Consider the following 19,660-nt stretch of genomic DNA (forward strand, 5'->3'; position numbering starts at 1 on the left):
ATGATGTCCCAGCTAGCTTAGTTTTCAGCATTTCAAAAGCCCTGACTCACATCATGTTAACTTTTCTATCTCTGTTCTTAAATGAACATTTCCTGAGTGACGGTGGACAGAGGGGGCCCATGAGGTGTGTGAGCCACCAGCAGGCCCGGCAGCTGCTCCACAACAAGTTCATCGTGGTGCTGGGAGACTCCAGTAAGTTTAAACCCACCCTACATTCAAAAAAGCAATATCTAAACTTAATTGATTAATTATTATTAGTGAGTTCTCGACAGATCTACAATAATCTGTCCATTTTGTATTGTTTGTGTGCTGTATGTTGCGTGCAGAGTGAAGTTAGGAAACTTTGTGTTTGTCCCACCTGGTTTATCTGCAATGAAAAGTTTACAGACAATGTTTTTAATAATGGGAATAAACACAAACGGATCAATTCATCACACTGCCAATCTTTTCACTGTATTTTCTCCTCAGTTCAGAGATCTGTGTACAAGGACCTTGTTCTGCTGCTACAGAAGGAGAAGTATCTCACCTTACAACAACTCAGGAGCAAGGCAAGGACTAACATTTACCAGGTTTATGTACTGATTTAAAAGACGGGGCCGAGTATCAAGCACTGCAATCAAAGCCATTTGTTCTGTTGCATGAGTTAAAAGCATGACTGTATTGGTTTAATGTAGTCATTATTAAAAGCTGTGATCTAAAAGTAGCGACACTTTCTTCAGCATGAGACCTTTTCCTGTTATGTCAATCTTGTCCTCGCTGTCGAATCTTTCTTTTTTCAGGGTGAAATGAGCTTTGAGATGGACTGCCTGATAGAAGGGGGCTGTCTAAGCCCATTGCACAACGGAACAGGATACAGAGAGGTCCGGCAGTTCCAGTCCGCCCACCACCTGGTCCGCTTCTACTTTGTGACGCGCATCTTCTCTCACTACATGCAGAGCATCATAGACGACTTCCGCAATGGCTTGAAACCAGACATAATCATTGTCAACTCCTGCGTTTGGGATATCTCAAGGTGGTAACACAAAAGAATAACTATAGTTCCAGCAGCAATAATTATAGTTTTATTGTGCTTGGTGGGCTAACAGAGCAAGTTCACCAAATGTGTGTTTGGAATTGTAAAAACAAAGCTTAACCTTGATAAGCACCTGATTAGATGGTTGTTGTTATTTAGATTTCCTTGATTATGTCTGTATCTGTGTTGGGGTTTGTAGATACAGGTCCAGTTGGATTGATGACTACAAAGAGAACTTGCGTAGTTTCTTTGACAAGATGAGAGGGATCCTGCCCGAGGAAACCTTGGTCATGTGGAGCCTCACTATGCCTTTAGCAGAGAGAATCAAAGGTGGTTTCCTGGTGCCTGAGGTATGTCATCATCACCAAACAACTGTATCGTAAGTAGACATGGAAATATGGCACACAGGCTTTTGTGTCGGCAGGAGCTGGAAGGGCATCAGGTGAAAAGTCATATAAAAATTTAAAAAAAAACAGTAATCAGACAGAAAATGATCATGTAGCAATTAGAACCTTTTATAGATCATATATTTTGTATTTATTGAAGATTGTTTTATTTAATTTGTCCCACCAATAGTAAGACTGAATACCCACATTTAGCCTGTATGTTTGTAGTAAAACAGACATCATCATAAATACAATTGATAAGTTCACAACCTCTACATTAAGCAGATTTGTGCGATTTGAAATGTGTCTGAGGCTTTCAAGAACAGATGCTGCCTGATTGTAGTGCGTGCTGGGACAAGGACAGTAAAATATTTATATCTTTTGTGGACTGCTGTTGATTATCATTGATTATTATTGATAGTGTTCATTATCACAATAAATGTCACACTGTTTAGGCTAAAGATTTTTGCTCCTGAGTGGAGGTTGTGGTTTTAAACTTTTTAATGAGCAGAGAATGACGAACACTTGATAAACAAAACATTTTACAAATCTGAGGTGATCAGTTATGTGCTATACTGATCTACCTCAGACCACTGTGCATAAGGAATATATTGATGTATACTGAACCTTAGTTATATCGCCATTGATGAAAATGATGTTTCATCCATTATTGATATTGTTTTATTGCCCAGCCTTAACTACATCATGTGTCGCCTCTCCTTCTTTCACCTCAGATTGAGCACAAGGTCCCCCATCTGCGTTATGATGTGATCGAAGCTAACTTCTACAGTGGGACCCTGGCTGACGCCTACGGGATAGACGTGTTGGACCTACACTTCCAGTTCCGCTTTTCTCTGCAACATCGTACGAAGGATGGAGTCCACTGGAATGCACTCGCCCACCGCAGGATAACCTCCCTGCTGTTACACCACGCTGCACAGGCCTGGGGCGTCGACATGCCCTGTGAACTGACCCCTGTCGGTGAGGAGCTACACTGCATGCTGTGTGAACGCACACATCCAATGCCACTGTAATACAACTGGTGTAGGCATACTGCTATAGTTTTTTTTCTACATGCCGTGTTTAATATTCTCTGAAACAGTCAGGCATAGACTTTACTCTGGCAACTATTACACATGCGTTTTTTTCAATGACTGTGAACACAAGACAAATGGATTGCTTTTCATGAGGGCCAAGCTAACACTTGGACTCAAGAAAGAACTGTGATCAAATACACTTAAATCAAAGCCTTCAATCTATTTATTATATGAGCCTAGACAGACATGTATATGAGAGAAAGTGTAATTAATTTAAATGATAACATGATGTTAACATGACTTTATTCTTTTTATAGAACATACTGAAGTTACTCTTCCGCGGCCAGTCTATGGAAATGCTTTCAACCCTGCAGGTACTAAATCAGGTGGGAATGATGTGTTTTAAAAACATTTTCTGTGGTATTTATTAGTATAGGACAAAGCAACATGGGTAATCAGAATCAGACTCAGAATCAGAATCATGTTTATTGGCCAAGTAAGTTTGCACAAACAGGGAATTTGACTCGGTAAAGTGGCTCTCAGTTTGCTACACAAAATATACATCACAAAACAAAACAGTACAATACGAACAGTCACAAAAACAATACAAAATACAAACAGTGCGACAGTCTAAGAAAAAAAAAAGTGCAGGTATAACACGTATGTGAATTACGGTTATACAGTGAAGTGAAATAAGATAAAAATAATTAAATATGATTATAATATATATTATATATAATATAATATAATTCCGGGAGAAACTGTACAGTGTTTATTATAAAGATCCAGGGTTATTGCACAGTGTCAGTGGGTTGGCTGTTCAGAAGTGAGACAGCGAGAGGGAAGAAACTGTTTTTGTGTCTGGAGGTTTTGGTGAACAAAGACCTGTAGTGCCTCCCAGAGGGGAGGAGATGGAACAGGTTGTGCCCAGGATGTGAGAGGTCTGCAGTTATCTTTCCTGCCCGTTTCCTGACTCTGGAGGTGTACAGGTCCTGGTTGGTGGGCAGGTTGGCACCGATGATCTTTTCTGCAGTCCTGATTGTCCGTTGAAGTCTGCTCTTATCCAATTTGGTGGCCGATCCGAACCAGACAGTTAGTGATGTGCAGAGAACAGACCATATGAAAATGATAAATACCTCAGCGTATTTAAGGTTTGGAAAAACTACTTGTGTGTGTAGTGTTGTCACATTGGAATTATTGGAAGTCAAACTGTCAATTGGGATATAATTACTTCAGAAAGAGCTGGGGTGGATTTTAGTAGATAATCAGGCAGGTCTTTCATGGTTCATAATATTCTGAATCCAGTTTCCCTCAGAATGTCTATGACAGTAGCGTGCTGCATACTCAAAAAACATAGCAGATTCCGGATGACAGGTACACAGACAAAAGAATGAAAGACAAGTTCTCACATGAGACAGGTAACAACATTGCATCGCTGAAACTGTGAAGTCTTCACTATGACTGCTCATGGATGCTAAAATCTTAATGGACAATACTTTGCTGAGCCCCAGCTTTATAATGCAGCAACAGAGCAAAACACCCAAGTTGTAGATCTCTTTAATTATCATGATATTTTTCCATCCTTTGAAAAGGTGAATTGCAGAAAGTGTGAGAACATAATATTGGTTTTCTGATGCATGTATTTCTGCTCTTTCAGGAGTGCGTCAAGTAGACTGTGCCCCTAACTTCCACTGCCCTGCTCCCACCAACTATTTTTCCAGCAATGGTGAGGTTTAAAACATACACAACAAGGTTTTTGCTTCATCTGTGTCAGGGGAAAAACGCAACTTAATTCATACTTGCTGATACAGCCAAAATATTGATATATTATAATATTGATATAAATATTCTAGCTCCTTTGTAATGCAGTGTGATTTCCGAACACAAATGTCTGTTTCTAGTAAAGATTTCTAAAAACACTTTCTGTGCTTTTACTGGAAAAGGTTTACGTGCAGTGAAGTGACTACTAGGAGCTTTTACACATGCACTTCTACCCTGACCTTTTCTTGACATTACCCAGGCAATCGCCCTTCAGTTGAACCACACATAGCTTGACTTAAGACGGTCTGCTCCCTGGTACAAATTCAGTTTCATGTCCGATTGAGCCGATGTGTGAATAGAGCAGGTTTTCCTGTGAATTCATAGTGAGCGAGTGGGTGTGATGAGGTTTCTCGCTCTTCCCAGGCATCACCCTTCTCTTAAAACAAAATAATGTTACAGTGGGTGGCACACGGACAACAATAGTTTGTGATGCATGTGTGGAAAGGGAAGCATCCACAGGTGCTTAAATAAAGGAAGGAATAACATAAACTGATTCTCAAAGGTTGTTTTTTCCTTTCACATCCTTCTCTAGTCACCACCTTTGCGTTATGTATATTTTCCATTTTTGTCTCCAACAGAGAGATATGACAACGGTTACAGGGAGGAGTTCAGCGATGATTCCCTCCCTTTACACTGCTTCAACTTTGAGGACAACCAACAGCAGAAACGAACACATCGCCACAGGCCGGCCCTCCTACCACTGCCGGCCCTCCCACCACAGCCTGACCTCCCTGTCCAAAGGCGCAGGTATAACAATCATGGACAGGGTGGAAATGGTAAGTGTATAATACTGCAGTGGAAGCCTGTCTTTGATTATTCTGGTCTCGTTATTGAAGGTCTTTATCATCATTAAATGTCATACACTACAGAGCCTTTTGACATGTTCTGTATGAATTTCAGGTTCCCACTACAGACCTCAACCCTACCACGTTCCCTACAATGAGCCCCATCAGTACGTGATAAGGAACCGACACAACAGACAGCACTTTGCTCCTTACGCCTACCAAAGACCAAATCACTACGGCAATCATTTCAGTTACTACTGAGCTGTTTGACAAGTGTTTAAAGTGTTACATGCTTCTTATATTGTAAATTAGTTATTTTCTCAGTTTGAATTTGTGTTTGCTCTCTTGACAAGAAAATGTTTTTTAAAAGTATTTTTCAGATTTTTATACATTCTGCACTTAAAATGTATAAGGTGAATTGTTCTATTAAAGTTGAAGATAAGATTTCCTAACAGCTTGTGGGTTATTAAAAAAAAAAGACTTATCAAAATATCAGGTCAAGCATAATATCAAGATTTTGTTTCCTAAATCTGATCTGTTTGTTGGAATCCTGCAAAATGTTCAACATTTAAACCCCCTGGTATAAAAATAGCTTTTACTGAGATTTTGTCCTAACACCAGGCACCACCAAATGCTCAAATTGGAGGGAAGAACTTCTTTCTACTCAATAACCTGGGGTCAGTAGCAGCTTTAAGAGGTTGTACTGCTGAGATCATTGTAGCATGTCACTCTGAAAGCAGTGTTGTCTACATCTATTGAGGATGAGATTATAATAAAAAAAATGTTTCTGTACATGATTAGAGGGAAGGTGTCGGTACATATTCACAACCAGACAGTGGACCTTTGTTAACACACAGTTAACAGGCTTTACATTTCATGAGTCAAAATGAAAACAGACACGTTCATAATTGATGCTTTGAAGTGAATTGCTTCCTTTTATTGTCTGAATTACTACAAATACTAGTCCATTACTATACCAAGCTCTGGTTTGGGAATAACATCTATAACTTATTATTACAAAGACAAAAGATACAAAGAAGAAACTAAAGAGGTGTGAGCACAATAAAAATGACTGTAGTTCCCCCCATTCCCACAAAGAGTTAGCCAATTTGGTGCCTACAAACTTTTTCAGTGACAACAAAAGAGTCAAATCCCCTTTACCCTTCTTTCAAAATAAACACCAATCACTTTGACCTGTGCTCTAGTTTTATTAGTGCTGTCTTAAATCAGAAAATGCTGAATACAATTTCCTGAGAAGAGTGAAAAGCAAAGGAAAGAAATTGAGTGTGGAAGATAGTGGAAGATGGAATTAGAATTAAAAGATTTTCTTGATATTCCTTCAATCTTGGCTGAGCTCTTACACCATGAGGAGGCTGTGAACTTGCTGCAGCTGCTGCTGTGAGAGGACGAGGCGGTGGACTTGTTCTTGTCCGCGGGTGCATGGAATGGAAACACGACCCACAAGCACCGTGTTCCCCTGCTTTTCTTCCTTGGCCTAAGAAAGAACGGAGATGGACAAGAAATAATTTTACGTGATCCATTTCTTTCACTGACATCAAAGCCTTGTAACTGGTGCTGTATGCTTTTACCTTAACAAAGGATGACACCGGGAAGGTGGCGAAGTCAGAGGAAGCCTTTGCTCCACGCTGATGCGTGACCACATGTTCGGCTACTTCTCCCTGAAACACAAATTTCCAAATGTTTGGTTTGTGCATTCCTGTTAGCTTATTGACACGCTAAGGAGAAGCGCTTGGACTCTGAAGTTGTCACCTTGAGTTTGTCCAGAGCATCACTGAGGTTCTGCAGTCGAGACGTCTGCTCCAGCAGCTGGGCACTGGCACTAACTGGAAGAAAACATACGAGGGGGAGGGACAAAAAATTTAGGCAAAGTGTCCTAAATCACATTTTAAACAGCAGCTTATTCAAAAGGTTAAATATGTATGCACACACCTGTTGTCTTCCCAGTGATGTCCACCACTTTAAACTCTGCACTCAGCTTGAGCAGCGTCGCCAGCAGTTGGTCAGTCCTGCGATAGATGCCTGTGTTCAGTCCCTCTGGAGGCATGGAGCTTTCTTTGGACAGTTGTGGCAGTTTGGGGGGGCGGAGTGGAGGAAGGGAGGCCAGCTGGGCTCTCATCTTCTCGGCCTGTAGTCAAATATACTTTTGGTCAATATTACCAGGGTTCCGACATCCAGCAGAGCACAATATAATAACACCAAACTAGTGTACCTTGAGTCTGTTGTTTTCATTCTTGAGGTGTTTAATGCCCAGTCTCTGAGCCTCTACCTGCTGCCGGAGGAGGGGAGAGTCCACCACCTCTACTGGCCCTGCCATGGATAGAGGCACACCTGCCGGACAGAGGGAACAAAGTGAAAAAGATATCACCCTAACCCTAACCCTATGCTACTCCTCTGACATTTCATTGTCTTTTTCGCACAGAATTTGAAGACAATTTTTGTAATTTAATATGATTGATATCATTGACGCAGCTTTCCTGTAAATAACATTTCGATCTATGTAAAATAAATGCTCATATCCACAGGGTAATTTACCTCCTGCAGATCCCTGAACAATAGAGGCAATTCCAGAGGCAGGCGGGCCTCTAAGGCCTTCAATGGTCATCTTTGATTGGTTATTGATGCGTTGCTTCAGCTCTGCCTTCTCTGCCTCCAGCTGGTCGATATCAGCCTGCAGAGCATCCATCGTCTCCTCAAACTCCCTGAAGACGAGGAGAAAAGAGATCAATGAGGAGATTAATAGGAAGTGCAAGAGAGAAACGAGGGCAAGTAAGAAAAAGACAGAAACTGAAATGTGTTTGCATTTAATGGTTCGTACTTCTCTTTCTTCTTCAGCAGGGCGAGATTGTCGCTGAGTTTGGTCTGGATCTTCTCCACCCGCTCATCTGCGTCTTTGGTGGAGGTGTCCAGCTTTTTCTCCAGCAGACTGAGGCGGACATTTGCCTCACTCAGCTCCTCACCCTGGGGGAATAAGAATTTCTCTGATTTCTAACTGATTGGCTTATTATTGATTTCTCAGACAAAAGAGGATTTGGTTTTTTTTGCAGGTGTTTTCTTCACTGTGTTACCTTGATCTTAAGAGACCTCTTGACCTCCTTGTTGACCGTCTCTCTGTCTTCTAGTTTGACACCTAGACCCTCAGCGTCAGTCATCTCAGCCCTGACGGTGGCAGCTCTCATTTCCACAGGAGGAGTCTGAAGACGAAAGGGATTATAATAACAAGTTGAGTGAATGTGAGGGAAGTGACAAAGAATATAAATATGCTTTGATTTCAGTGAACTATGTGATACACAAGGCCTGCAAATACCTTGCCCTGAGGTTTGTCAGCATCATACTCTCCCTCCTGCATGGCCGTAGCCATCTTGTTCATGGTAGCAATGACAGAGCTGCAGGACTGGCGCAGACACTCTGGGCCACTCAGGCCATGGGAGCCATACACCTTGGTGGAGAAAATAGGTCTTTAATTAAAGAGATAGAACCAACAATCACTTGTACAGTAATTTAAAGCTTAAAATCTTTTACGCCCACAGGGCACATGAGTATTCACAGTACCTGATCCACAGCGTTGCAGGCAATATCCTCCAGCTTGAGAGCGTTGACACCCTCCAGTTCTGCCAGCGGAGCAACCATCTGAGCCCCAGCCGCAGCCACCTCCTGCAGCACGGCCACCACACGGGTCAGCTGACGCCTACTCTCTGTCAGCGCCTCTGCCACCTGCCAATCATATAAGAGATAAAGTTTAATGGTACAAAACAGAAAGGAATCAGGTCAAAGCTACTTCAGATTAAGCTTCATACAGTAATTAACTCTGTATGTACATTTCTGTGTGCATATGTGCCTTTTATTCATTTGGACCCATACCTGTGGTCCAAAACTGAGCGCAGCAGGTACTCCAACCACATCTGTTCCAGGCATGCGACGGCGGATCTTCTTACAGAACTGTCTGATATCCGAGCCCGAAGTGTCCAGGTCCTTCAGAAGCACAGCAAGGCCAGAGCTCTCCTGACCTGCAGCCAGGAACGCCCGCAGACGAGCCACCTCCACTCCCATGGAGTCCAATGCATTCTGGGTAAACTGGAGGTGAGAGTGTGAAATGCACAAAGTTAGGAAACAGTTCTGCTTTACTTTCCTCAACAGAAATAAGTCAACCACTGAAGAAGCTTCACGTACCTTGATGTGGTCAGCCAGCTGCACTGTGCAGTCCTCAGTGTTATCTGCCAGATGGACGCTGTACAGTTGCTGGAAAACAAAACAGTGAGTTTGAGGCTTTTAAAGACCTATACAGCTCTTTCAGGTAACATCACCGGTTTGTATTTATTACCTGATAGTACTTGATGGCCTTGGTCAGGGGCTCCACCTGAACAGTCTCATCTAATTGGTCTTTATGCAGCAGGTCGATGAAATAATCCAGGGAGCGCTCATGGAAATTCATTTCAGAGTAAAGTGTACCCATTCGCTTAAAAACCTCTACGTCGCAGTTGTTCAGAGCCCTAGAACAAGGGCAGGGAAGAGGGGAACGAATAGAAGGAACACAGGTTGATAATGAATAAGGGTTACATGAACTTAGTAATAGATTCTCATTATTCTAGACAAATATAATATATAACTGCTTTTATTGCCAATATCTTAGAAACACTACTTCATGTATTTCTGGCACATTAGTGATGAAGCTGCAGTGCGTACTGTTCATATTTGTGCAGGGTGGCCTGCAGCAAGCTGAGGGAGTACACCAGCCCTGAGGCAAAGCTGCGCTGTTCTCCTGGAGGCCCTCTGAGCCCCGCCCCCTGCGCCAGGTTCCCACTCAAGTCAAACTTCTCCTGGGCTTGTTTACTGAGGAGCTCAGCCTGCCAGGATAGAAGATACAAATACATCGTGCTGAGTTGCAGACAGAGCACAACAAAACTAATTTTTTTAAAAACAGTCTTGTACATTTACATACCTTGCAGATGAGCCTGGGGATGAGAAGAAGGACCATAATACAGTCATGATCTCCACCATGACGGAGAAAAGAGTCTGGCATGAAGGAGGTGAGGAGGGACACCTGTCTGTTGGACTGAGCCACTTCCATTTTCCTCAGCTCCATCTCAATGGCCTGGAGACACATACGTGGAGTTTTTAAGAGAGAGAATGAAGGACAAAGAGTGCACTGATCTCACCAAGTTTAAACTGGTCATAAATTATCAGGCTTAGTGCAGGTCTCCTACCTTGGCATAGGCCTTGGTCTCTGCAAACTTGATCTTGAAGTCAAACAGTTCTGCGGGCGGCTGCTGAACTTGCTCAGCGTTGGCATTCTGCTGGTTGATCAGGTCCCTATTGGCATCCTATGTGCAGCGGGAACAAAGGTCACATGGCGTCAGGACGTCCACTTGCCAGTTTGTCTATATCAAACTCACTTTCTACAGCAGAAGTGTACATTTCCTTCTTTCCACCTACCTGCAGCCTGGTAGTGAGATCTCTGTATTTGGTGATGGTCTGCTGGTAATCAGCCACAGTCTCCTGAGCAGCCTCCACTCGTTTCTCAGCTTCTCTGACCTTTGCACCACCCATGTCGAGCTGTTCTCTCAGCTCCATTTCAGTCTCCCTTCCATTCTCCTGGAGCTCATCATTCATCTCGTTGATCGCCTCCTGTTGGTGAAGGAACAAAAACACAGGCATTGTGTAAAGGATTGAAGGTGGTGACCAGACCCTTCTTTTGGTAACTGGGCTTAATAATGTTTTATTCTGGATTTCTTCTTCAAATGGGAACAAAACAAGTAGTATATGTAGATCAGAAATGTCACTCATGTAAATACTGACCAGATCAGTGACTGTTTCTCTCAGCTCTCTGACTTTCTCCTCCAAGTCAAGGTTCCTCTCTGTAAGCGTCTCAACCATCTCCTCTGAGCCCAAAGCAGCATCCACCTGGAACAGGTCCACACACACAGGCAAGTTTATATGTACAGTTAGATTCTGAAAAGAATAACAAACAAAAACAGTCCACCCTTCTTTCTAACACCTACACCGGAATGGAGGGGGACATTTCAGCCATTACATTTAACTTTGTGTTATGAACATTAAGAATCTAATGAAAGCAGCTCTTTCCTCCCTGAGTCTACCTGCTCCTTCAGTTCATCAACAGTGGCCTCTGCGTGCTTGACTTCTTCCTGCAGTTTTTCCTTCTGAGTCCTCAGAGTGTCCAGCTCAGTGCTCTTCTTCTCCATCTGCTTCTGCAGCTTCACATGTTCCTGTTTCTCCGAGGAAGACAGGTCACGCATCCTGAGAGAGAACAGGAAAATTGAAATACATTTTGTTATTAGGGGCAAACTACCTACAACTACATGATGGCATGCAAGTGGATGTAGATGTGAATGGATATGATTGCCCTACAAGTATTTCACATCTACAGTAAACTGAAGGTTTTATTGGGCTGCTATATACCCAACAGTAAGGTGAGGCAATGTTAGCTGTCCCCTCATTCCACTTAGTGATGAGTAGTTCTTAAATTTAACTTAACATCTGGTATTAATATTGTTATAACTACAGTTACCAGACAAAATATTGTTTACTTTCATGTTTCTACTTAAATCAAAAGGAGCTTTTTGACCAACCTGACTAGAGCCTCCTTCAGCCTGCTGTTCTGCTCCTCCAGCTGTTTGACATGGTAACTTGAGGCAGCTCCGTCTGAGCCTGCAAAAGAGAAAAGGTATTATACTCGACTCAAAGACAGAAAGAAGCTTTTTTTGATTGAGTGAGTGGTGCAAAAACCTTTCTCTGAAATCTCATGTCTAAGAATCTCCAGGTCCATGGAGAGCTCATCCACTTTCTCTTTCAGACTGTCCACCTCCACCTGCAATGACTCTGCTTTCTCCTCTGCCATCTCTTTGTCCAGTGTTGCCATCTCAATGGCGTCGGCCGTGTCTGACATCTCCTCCATGTAGTGGTCCTTGGATTCCTGTGCATCACGGGCTTCCTGGAATTTGAAAGTAAAAAATTTAGCTTCAGAAAGATTTCCTGATAACTGAGGAGCTGCATCTTTCATTTATAGCTATTAAGCAATAATTATTAATAGTATTTAATATTTTCATTGTACCTTCTTGGCTTCTTTAAGCTGTTTCTGGAGGTCGGTCTGCTGCTCCTGCATTTTTATCTTCCATTCCTGAAGCTGCTCCAGCTGGATCTTGTGTTTTTCTAGCTCCTTCAGTTTGGCCTTGTCCTCTGTCCTCTTCATCTTCAGTGTCTCCAGCTTCTCATCCAGGTCTTTGACCTGAGCTCGCAGGGATTCCTCCTCCTGAGAAGACAGGATACGGGAGGGCACAACAGGCTGATGAGATAAAAGATCCTGCAGTTTAAATGTTCTGTCTTTAGCTGAAAGTAAAAAGGACTTCATTTATTTTCCAAGAGGAAGATGTTAAATGCAAATTTTTTATATTTTCTTCAATAATGTGACTTTCTACTGCTGAATTAACAGGAAACCAACGTAGAAATATTGATGCACAATGTAGAAATATATATCTATTCCCTCGCAACTCATTGGTGAATTTGAGCATTTCATTTGTTTTTTCATAAGTTAAGACATGCATCCCCATGAAATCCACTGTGAGGAGATTACAAAACCATATTTAATTATTAAAAAGGGAGCACTGAGGATAATTTTGCCCACTTATGTTACGAGTTTGTTAATAAACCCATGCCAGGTATCACCAGCATGCATGTAGACACTCTACCTGTTTGGAAATGGGAGGTTCCGCCTGGGCAAACAATGACAACATGGATGAAATGGGACTTATTATATTATAGGGGAAAAAAGATGGAGACATTCTGACAAAACTGACAAGTACTGAAAATGAAAAATATCCATATAAAAATGGCACAAACACTAAAATAAGCACTTGTAATTGTAAGTGACCTACCTTGCTCGGAGTAGCTGGGACTGGGGATGCGACTGGTGCAGGTGACCCGCTGGGCTGAGGCACGATGGGAGCTCCCAGTGCACCCTGCTGGGAGGACACTCCAGCCTCACTGACATCGCCAGACAACGAAGATGACAGACTCTCACGAGACGTCTGTTGACAAAGGACAGTAAGTGTCAGATAGTGGCTAGAGGGAGGATATGAGAGTTAAAAGAAAGGAGGAAGGAAGGACTGGGTGAAAGCGCGAGTTAAACCATTGCAATGTTATAAATTATGCACCCATCATTTAGTGGCGTGAACTAATGTTGCTACATAAATGTGCTTCTCCCACAGTGAGCAGACAACTTTAAAGAACCCAGTGGATGTCCTCGACTAAACCATGCTGATGTATTCGTCTTGTACTACCTTGTGATAATACGATAATGTATATTCCTATATAAAACAATTCACCTCTCCCCAAAAGGTTTCCTCGAAGGTCAGCAAGAAACGAGTAAGAGTTTGGTGAAATGGTAGAGCCCAGTATAGGTGCCAAGACAAACTGAGAAGTCACCCGATTTCTGTGACCAAACATTTCACCACCCCCTTTGTACTCGGACATGACAGATCATACCGTCAGTGGCAGGCTGGGGCGGCCGGCGGAGCGTACCAAGAGGGAGGGGAGGGAGGTGGCGGGTGTGAGACCTGGCGTGCTCCACTGCCAGTGTGATCAAAATTGTGTTAGGACTCCAAACAGTTATTTTTTCAAATGCAAAATAAGTCTGATAATACAAAACTCAAACTTGTACTGTTTATTTATTCTAAACGGGAAAAATTAATGAGTCAGTGTTTTAGTTATTCTCATGTTATACATGTTATGGTGACAAATGCACATAAAGCAAGCAAAGAAAATTAAATTGCTTAAAATGTTGCTTTGAGTCACAGGAAATCATCACTATCTCTGTACACATAACAGTGAATAAACAAGAAATACAGGATTTTATACAGGAGTATCTTTTTCTGTTAAATCAAGAATTTTTAACACTATCTATTCATTTAAGGGTTAAATATTTTTACAACGTGCATACGTCTAATCTGACTGCCACTATATTTTCTCAAAATAAAAGACCATATCATTTATGGCAACTATCTCTGCAGTAGGAAATTGGCTAAAGGAGGGCCTCCTGAACACTACGCCTTCCAACAGTCTGACTGTGCAGCCATGGTAAATCCATTTCTACAGTGGAAGGTATGTCAACAACATCTGCCATGTAACTATGCAAAGGAAAAATGTTGGGAAATTCTAACCATAATTGTAATCTAAATATTGTGCTTATTAAACTAATATAATCCCGGCTGCCTTCTCCAAAACACGTACTTCTTATCATACTAGACTTAAATCCTTGGCTTTCCGAAGCATTCAAGATATTCAAAGCTGTATCCTCGTTTTCCTTCTGCTGAGCACCCTCACAAGGTTGAAATAGTGAAATAAAGATTTTTAGAAGTTTTTAAATTATTCTGTTTTGATGCACCTCCCCTGTCAACTGTAGACAAGCTCACCTTGGCAGAGCGGCGGGAAGAAGACTGGAGGAGAGGAGGAGGTGAGTTGCGGAAAGAGGAATGGACACACACAGATATACACACACATCCAGCGGGGACGCAAGATAAGAGATAAGTAGCAGATAGTAAGCATACATCTGTTAGTTTATATCCACTGAGCACAGGTTCGATAGCTGCATGCAGCATTTCAAAGAAGTTATTCTCCATGACTCAAATCACAAGACCGTGTGAAGTCATGCAACAAAGTCACAACTGTGGCAAAATTCCAATGAGTTTTGAGGCCAAGTGGACAAAGACACCAATATGATGACCGTAACTTGGTCACAGTTATGCTCTCTTGATGTTTATGCTGGATGATTTCACCGGAATAAAAAAGTAAGAGTGAGAAAAAACTAAAACGTCTCGTGCACATAAACAATAAGAGAAAACTGTGAAAATGAGTGATCAATAAGATGTGCAAAGCATTAAAGAGTATCTTAAATGCAAATGTTAGTTGGCACATTAGTATGAATAGCAACAACCAAAGCAAATATACTTTAGATTAAAATAGTTCTACCTTCTTCACATTCAGTGGTGTCTGTGAAAAGTATTCAGAAACACACAATTGAGACATCAACCCAAAGCTGAGGTCAAACAGACATAAATTCTGAGGTAATTAAAAGGGAAGAGAAATAGATAAAAACTAACACAAAGCATTTCTGGTCCGGAAAACACTGCAAAGAATAAATCAGATCCTCATTGGTAGTCATATCACCACTCTTTTGAAATGTATTTATTTGCTATTAATAGGTCCCATTAATTAAGTTTGATACATTTAAAGCAGTATAACTGCTCTGGACAGGGCAGGCATTACCTTTAAATGTTCTAAAGCTGAGAGAAAAATTATAAGTCGATTATGAAACGAAACAAAGGCAGCGGATTGTTGCCTACCAGTTTGGACGTTTTTGGAGTCTCTGGAGTGTCTGGAGTAAACACATGAAGTATGCATGTTATTATTTACTGTTATTATTATTCACTTTGAGATGCTACTTAAGGTATGAATTTAAGACGCAACTGTGGTCTAGTCTTACCTTTTTGTTTTAGAATCTTGGCAAGAACAAACTCAGGAGTCTCTGGTGAGGTGGCACCAGAGCCATCATCCACCACCTGAATCTGTGCATACACACACAAGGATGTGATTAAAACAACATACAAGCATCAAGGGGCATTTTCCTTTTTAATAAGTAAATGCTGAAATAGAAAAGTTTTGCAAAAATATTATCCTAGAAAACTGCTGACATTCCCTACTAGCATTAGGGATGGGTATCAGAACGGGCATTACTATGAGTATTACTGCCAATTTAGATCCAGGTACTCTTTTAAAATCATTTTAAAAGAACAAATCAAGTCATATAATTTTAAAAGAAGAATCTAAATTCTTGACTAAGAAATTGCAAGTGAAAATAATTTGATTATAGATATATAACATAAACACATTTACAAAAATAAACAGCATTGTTTCATCATGATCACAACCCTTGTGAGCGCAACATACACTACATCACAATATCAAAACATATTTATTTGACTCACCTGCGACTGTCTGACGAATATCCCATGATTTTCCTCACAGATGAAGTAGCGTTTCCCCTGCACGGTACCATCATTCTTGCCTTTAGGCTCATCAAGTACAACACCCACCCATTTCCCGGAGGCAAAGAGGGTGGCGCCGATGTAGGCGACAGTGCCGCGCTGACCCTTCCCTGTCACCTCTACCGTACAGCCAATCTAGAAGAAGAAAGGTAGAGACAAGAAGAAAAGAGACTGAGTTGTTTTGCTCTAGTTAATAGTAGTTTATTCATTTATGTTTCTTTTTGTTGAGAAGTGACCCACCTTTGGAGGTTTACCACTCTCCACTGTTCCTGCACTGCTCATTTTGCTGATCAGTGGGCTGGTCAGCTGAGGGGGAAAGAGAAAGAAGAGGAAGGTTAGTGAGTAATGAGAATGAGTTGTGGTGGAGGAAGGTGGCAACAAAACAAGGAAGGTGAAGTCATTACATATCAGATAATTTATTGTTTATATTCCATAATGCCATAGACATTTTTTCTTTTTTATTTGAACTAATCTTGATAGAATAGAATCAGCTTATAATATTTTTCTAATATAATCGAACAGACCTCTAAAGTTCACAGATAAATAGCGTTGTTTATAATACCCCATAATTCTCCCTGTACCAGCAATTATGAGCAACTTCAGGAATTAAAAATGTTCAGTAACAAGCGAGTCCTAAGGCCACAGAGCACAGAAACAGATTCATGCACCAAGTCATATGTCTGAGCCACAGCAGACCTCCTAATAAACAAGCCATATCTCTGCCTCACTCACACAAAGATGCTCATTCAGGACAAAATAGGACTGCGGTTGAGTGTAATCTTTTAATAGAGCTGTAGGGACATGTGAATTCACGCTGACTCACAGTTTTAAACTACAGGGCAGAAAACTGGATAGAAAAGGTTTATCATAGCTCTATGGTGGACGCTGTGGCAGGGTTTTTTGTTAGTTTGAGAAGTAGAGATCGTTTTGAAGAATCCTCTACAATAAATACAACTAAAAGTAGCTAAATAGGAGCAATGGGTTGAACATAAGGACAGGATTTTCATTGTACCTACAGGATTATCAAGACAGATTTTCTCTGATGAAGATGCAATATGACACAAGGTGAAACCTACAACCACTCTATGGTGAGTATCACAAACTCTTGCTTTTTACATTATAATGGTACAACTTAAAATGATCAAATGCACAAATCAAATGAGCATGGATGCACTAAATAAAACATTGTTTGATGAGAAGTGACCGTGTTACTCACCCTGGGGGTATAGGAATGTCGCCTGTTCATAGCCATGACTAATGATTAGTATAAGTTCACCTCCAGAATTAGGATACGACTTAAATGCTACTTTTCCTCTGTTTTCATATTCCTTCCTCTTTTCCGGGAGAGAAGGACAATACATGAGGATTTTAAGGGAGGGACCCTAGAGGTCTCTCACAACACGTCACTGAAAGAGGAGGGAGGGTGGGGATCTAGCTGCTGTGTCTCCCACTGGAATACACATGGATGTTAGCTTTCAATTAGTTCTAAATTAACTATCCCTACTTTTATACAACGTCTTTGTTGCCATTTCATGTCTTGTAAGATTAACGATTTAACAAATGCCAACAATGAACTCTTAATCATACAGTCAGTTACGATGGCTAACGTGAGCTAGCTGGCAGTTGTTATTTAGAAGGCCTTGAGAGAAATATTTTGTATTGCTTGTTTTTTTTGTTTGCCATAAAACAATATATGGGTTAGGTAAAGCATCACAGGCTCCAACAGCTTCGTCACAAAGGAAGGAGGTCAGAGCCATACATGGAGATATAGGAAACGTACAGTCATGGCATTAAAGATATATAACGTTGAACAGATGTTAGCTTGACTTACATTCAAAATAACAGTGACAGTCAAGCACGTCACGCTTAAGTTGGATGTCACATTTCAGTCAAGAGCTTTGTTAGCATTGATAACGTTAAACAACTTGACAGCTGGACGTTAGCAAGGAAGCTAAATTCTGAAAGCGACCTAAAACCGAACATGACATATCAGCTTGCTGTAACTGGGCTTACCTGGCATACACAGAGATCCCTGACTTCAAATAAATCTCCTTTTGCTTCTCATGCAGACAATCAATAAGCCCCTGTTGTTATTTTTTAGGCTACCTAGCTTGGAAAATCCTCCAGCCAGTTCCGGTCTTGGCGGGGCACTTCCGGTGTAATGACAGACAGAAAAGATAGAAGAAGAAGAAGCAGGGGACGAGGAACTTAGCGCCCCTAGTGGCTACAGGAACTTCGTGATTAAACACCCAGAGCTGTTGACTCACAGTCCTCTGCAGTGGTGGGGTTTGTCGCCTTTATCTCGCAGTTTTTATAGATTTACTTCTTCCTTACTAAGTCATCATGTAAGTTTGCCTTCTTCTTCACTCTTGAGGACTGAATCTGTGAGAGCCTTGTTATTTGTTGCCCTCTTGTTCAATAACATCTAGTTAGAAAATGTGAAATTATAGAGTAGATTATAAATGTAAAATACAGGAAAACAGGAATCAATGAGGGGTCTTAGGTGTTCACATTGTGACAGATCTTTTTGTTCTCTAATCTGGGTGTTTCTTAAGTGAGATTTAAATGCTAATCATTGATTAGAATGATTGGGTAAAAACAGTGACTAAAGCAGGACCGCTGATGGGAGAAAGGGGTCAAAGTAACACAACAAAATGCTTAATCAATACGTTCTAAGGTTTTCAAACTAGACTTTGTCTTATCACTAATTTATCCATTAGATAATTAAGCAGAACGATCGTTTAAACCTAGTCAGTGACAGAGAATCATGCAATGGCAAATGAATGTGGCAAAGATGTGTTCAACCAAAAATCATATTTTCAATGAATAGTTTGCTGAAAATAGAATAGACTAGAGAATAAAAATAGTTCCAGCATGCAGCTTTCTTACTGAGAGGCCAAAGCTAGAAACTATTCTGATCTCAGATGAATATGTAATGGTGCTTTACTTTGATAGTCTAATGCCTTTTATGAGGATAATACTTTGAAGGGCAGTGAGTAAGAGCTGAAAGAAATGAAAGTAAAAGCTCAGCACACTGCAGCCACACTCGGTGATGGACAGGGGACGTGTCTCTGGATGCACGTTGACGTGTATTCAGACAGGGGCCCCGGAGCAGCGGACCAATCAGGAAGCGGAGGAGAGGCAGGGAGAGGACCGGCTGACAGACACACGGGGACAGAGCTCCGGCCGCAGCCCCGAGGCGGTGACAGCGAGTGGACCCGGTCCTGACCTCACCGTGCCGGCTCTTCAGAGCAAGGTAAGGCGTGGTTTCTAACATTCTCATCATAATTATTATTAAGGACTTTAAAAACAATCACTTTGCATAGTTTTGCCATGTGATTATTTCCCCTTCTCCCACACTCCCGGCCAGGATGGCTCGAAGACGTTAAAGTTAGCTAGGACACAAGTATGTGTTTCTGGTCGTGACCTTCAAAATAATACCCTGTGTGACTAGTACGCATAGCAACAACCATTCCGTTAGCGTCTACTCGTTTTATTCTGAAAAGGAGGTTCATGTGCCTTCATTAGTTTGGTCTCATCCGGT

The 19,660-nt window shown here is 41.5% G+C and overlaps 2 protein-coding genes across 4 annotated transcripts; one reads left to right on the forward strand and one right to left on the reverse strand.

The window, feature by feature from the left end:
• Nucleotides 1-119: 119 nt before the first annotated feature.
• fam113 (family with sequence similarity 113) lies at nucleotides 120-5,302 on the forward strand. The gene is made up of 8 exons (XM_061095840.1): nucleotides 120-192; nucleotides 469-548; nucleotides 780-1,012; nucleotides 1,212-1,362; nucleotides 2,133-2,379; nucleotides 4,093-4,161; nucleotides 4,835-5,032; nucleotides 5,157-5,302. Exons 1-8 carry the CDS (start codon nucleotides 120-122, stop codon nucleotides 5,300-5,302), a joined length of 1,197 nt encoding a protein of 398 aa, XP_060951823.1.
• A 647-nt stretch (nucleotides 5,303-5,949) lies between these two features.
• On the reverse strand, nucleotides 5,950-18,259 carry LOC133028750 (dynactin subunit 1-like). Of its 3 annotated transcripts, XM_061095772.1 has the most exons (31): nucleotides 18,130-18,259; nucleotides 16,357-16,422; nucleotides 16,057-16,251; nucleotides 15,555-15,636; nucleotides 15,415-15,446; nucleotides 15,041-15,061; nucleotides 13,559-13,642; nucleotides 12,949-13,101; nucleotides 12,763-12,786; nucleotides 12,129-12,326; nucleotides 11,804-12,008; nucleotides 11,647-11,725; nucleotides 11,155-11,314; nucleotides 10,856-10,960; nucleotides 10,493-10,684; nucleotides 10,264-10,380; nucleotides 9,999-10,151; nucleotides 9,743-9,903; nucleotides 9,381-9,549; nucleotides 9,230-9,298; nucleotides 8,921-9,133; nucleotides 8,612-8,773; nucleotides 8,367-8,498; nucleotides 8,128-8,253; nucleotides 7,878-8,020; nucleotides 7,595-7,761; nucleotides 7,272-7,390; nucleotides 6,992-7,187; nucleotides 6,812-6,885; nucleotides 6,631-6,720; nucleotides 5,950-6,536 (listed from the first exon to the last, which is right to left on the reverse strand). In XM_061095772.1, the coding sequence occupies exons 2-31, from the start codon at nucleotides 16,396-16,398 to the stop codon at nucleotides 6,399-6,401; spliced, it is 3,801 nt and encodes a 1,266-aa protein (XP_060951755.1). In that variant the 5' UTR covers nucleotides 16,399-16,422; nucleotides 18,130-18,259; the 3' UTR covers nucleotides 5,950-6,398. The 3 variants fall into 3 exon arrangements, with proteins under 3 accessions (XP_060951755.1, XP_060951757.1, XP_060951756.1); XM_061095774.1 differs by lacking the exon at nucleotides 13,559-13,642; XM_061095773.1 differs by lacking the exon at nucleotides 12,763-12,786.
• Between the last annotated feature and the right edge of the window lie 1,401 nt (nucleotides 18,260-19,660).

Source organism: Limanda limanda, chromosome 22 (assembly GCF_963576545.1).
Source record: "Limanda limanda chromosome 22, fLimLim1.1, whole genome shotgun sequence".
Taxonomy (NCBI): Eukaryota; Metazoa; Chordata; class Actinopteri; order Pleuronectiformes; family Pleuronectidae; genus Limanda; species Limanda limanda.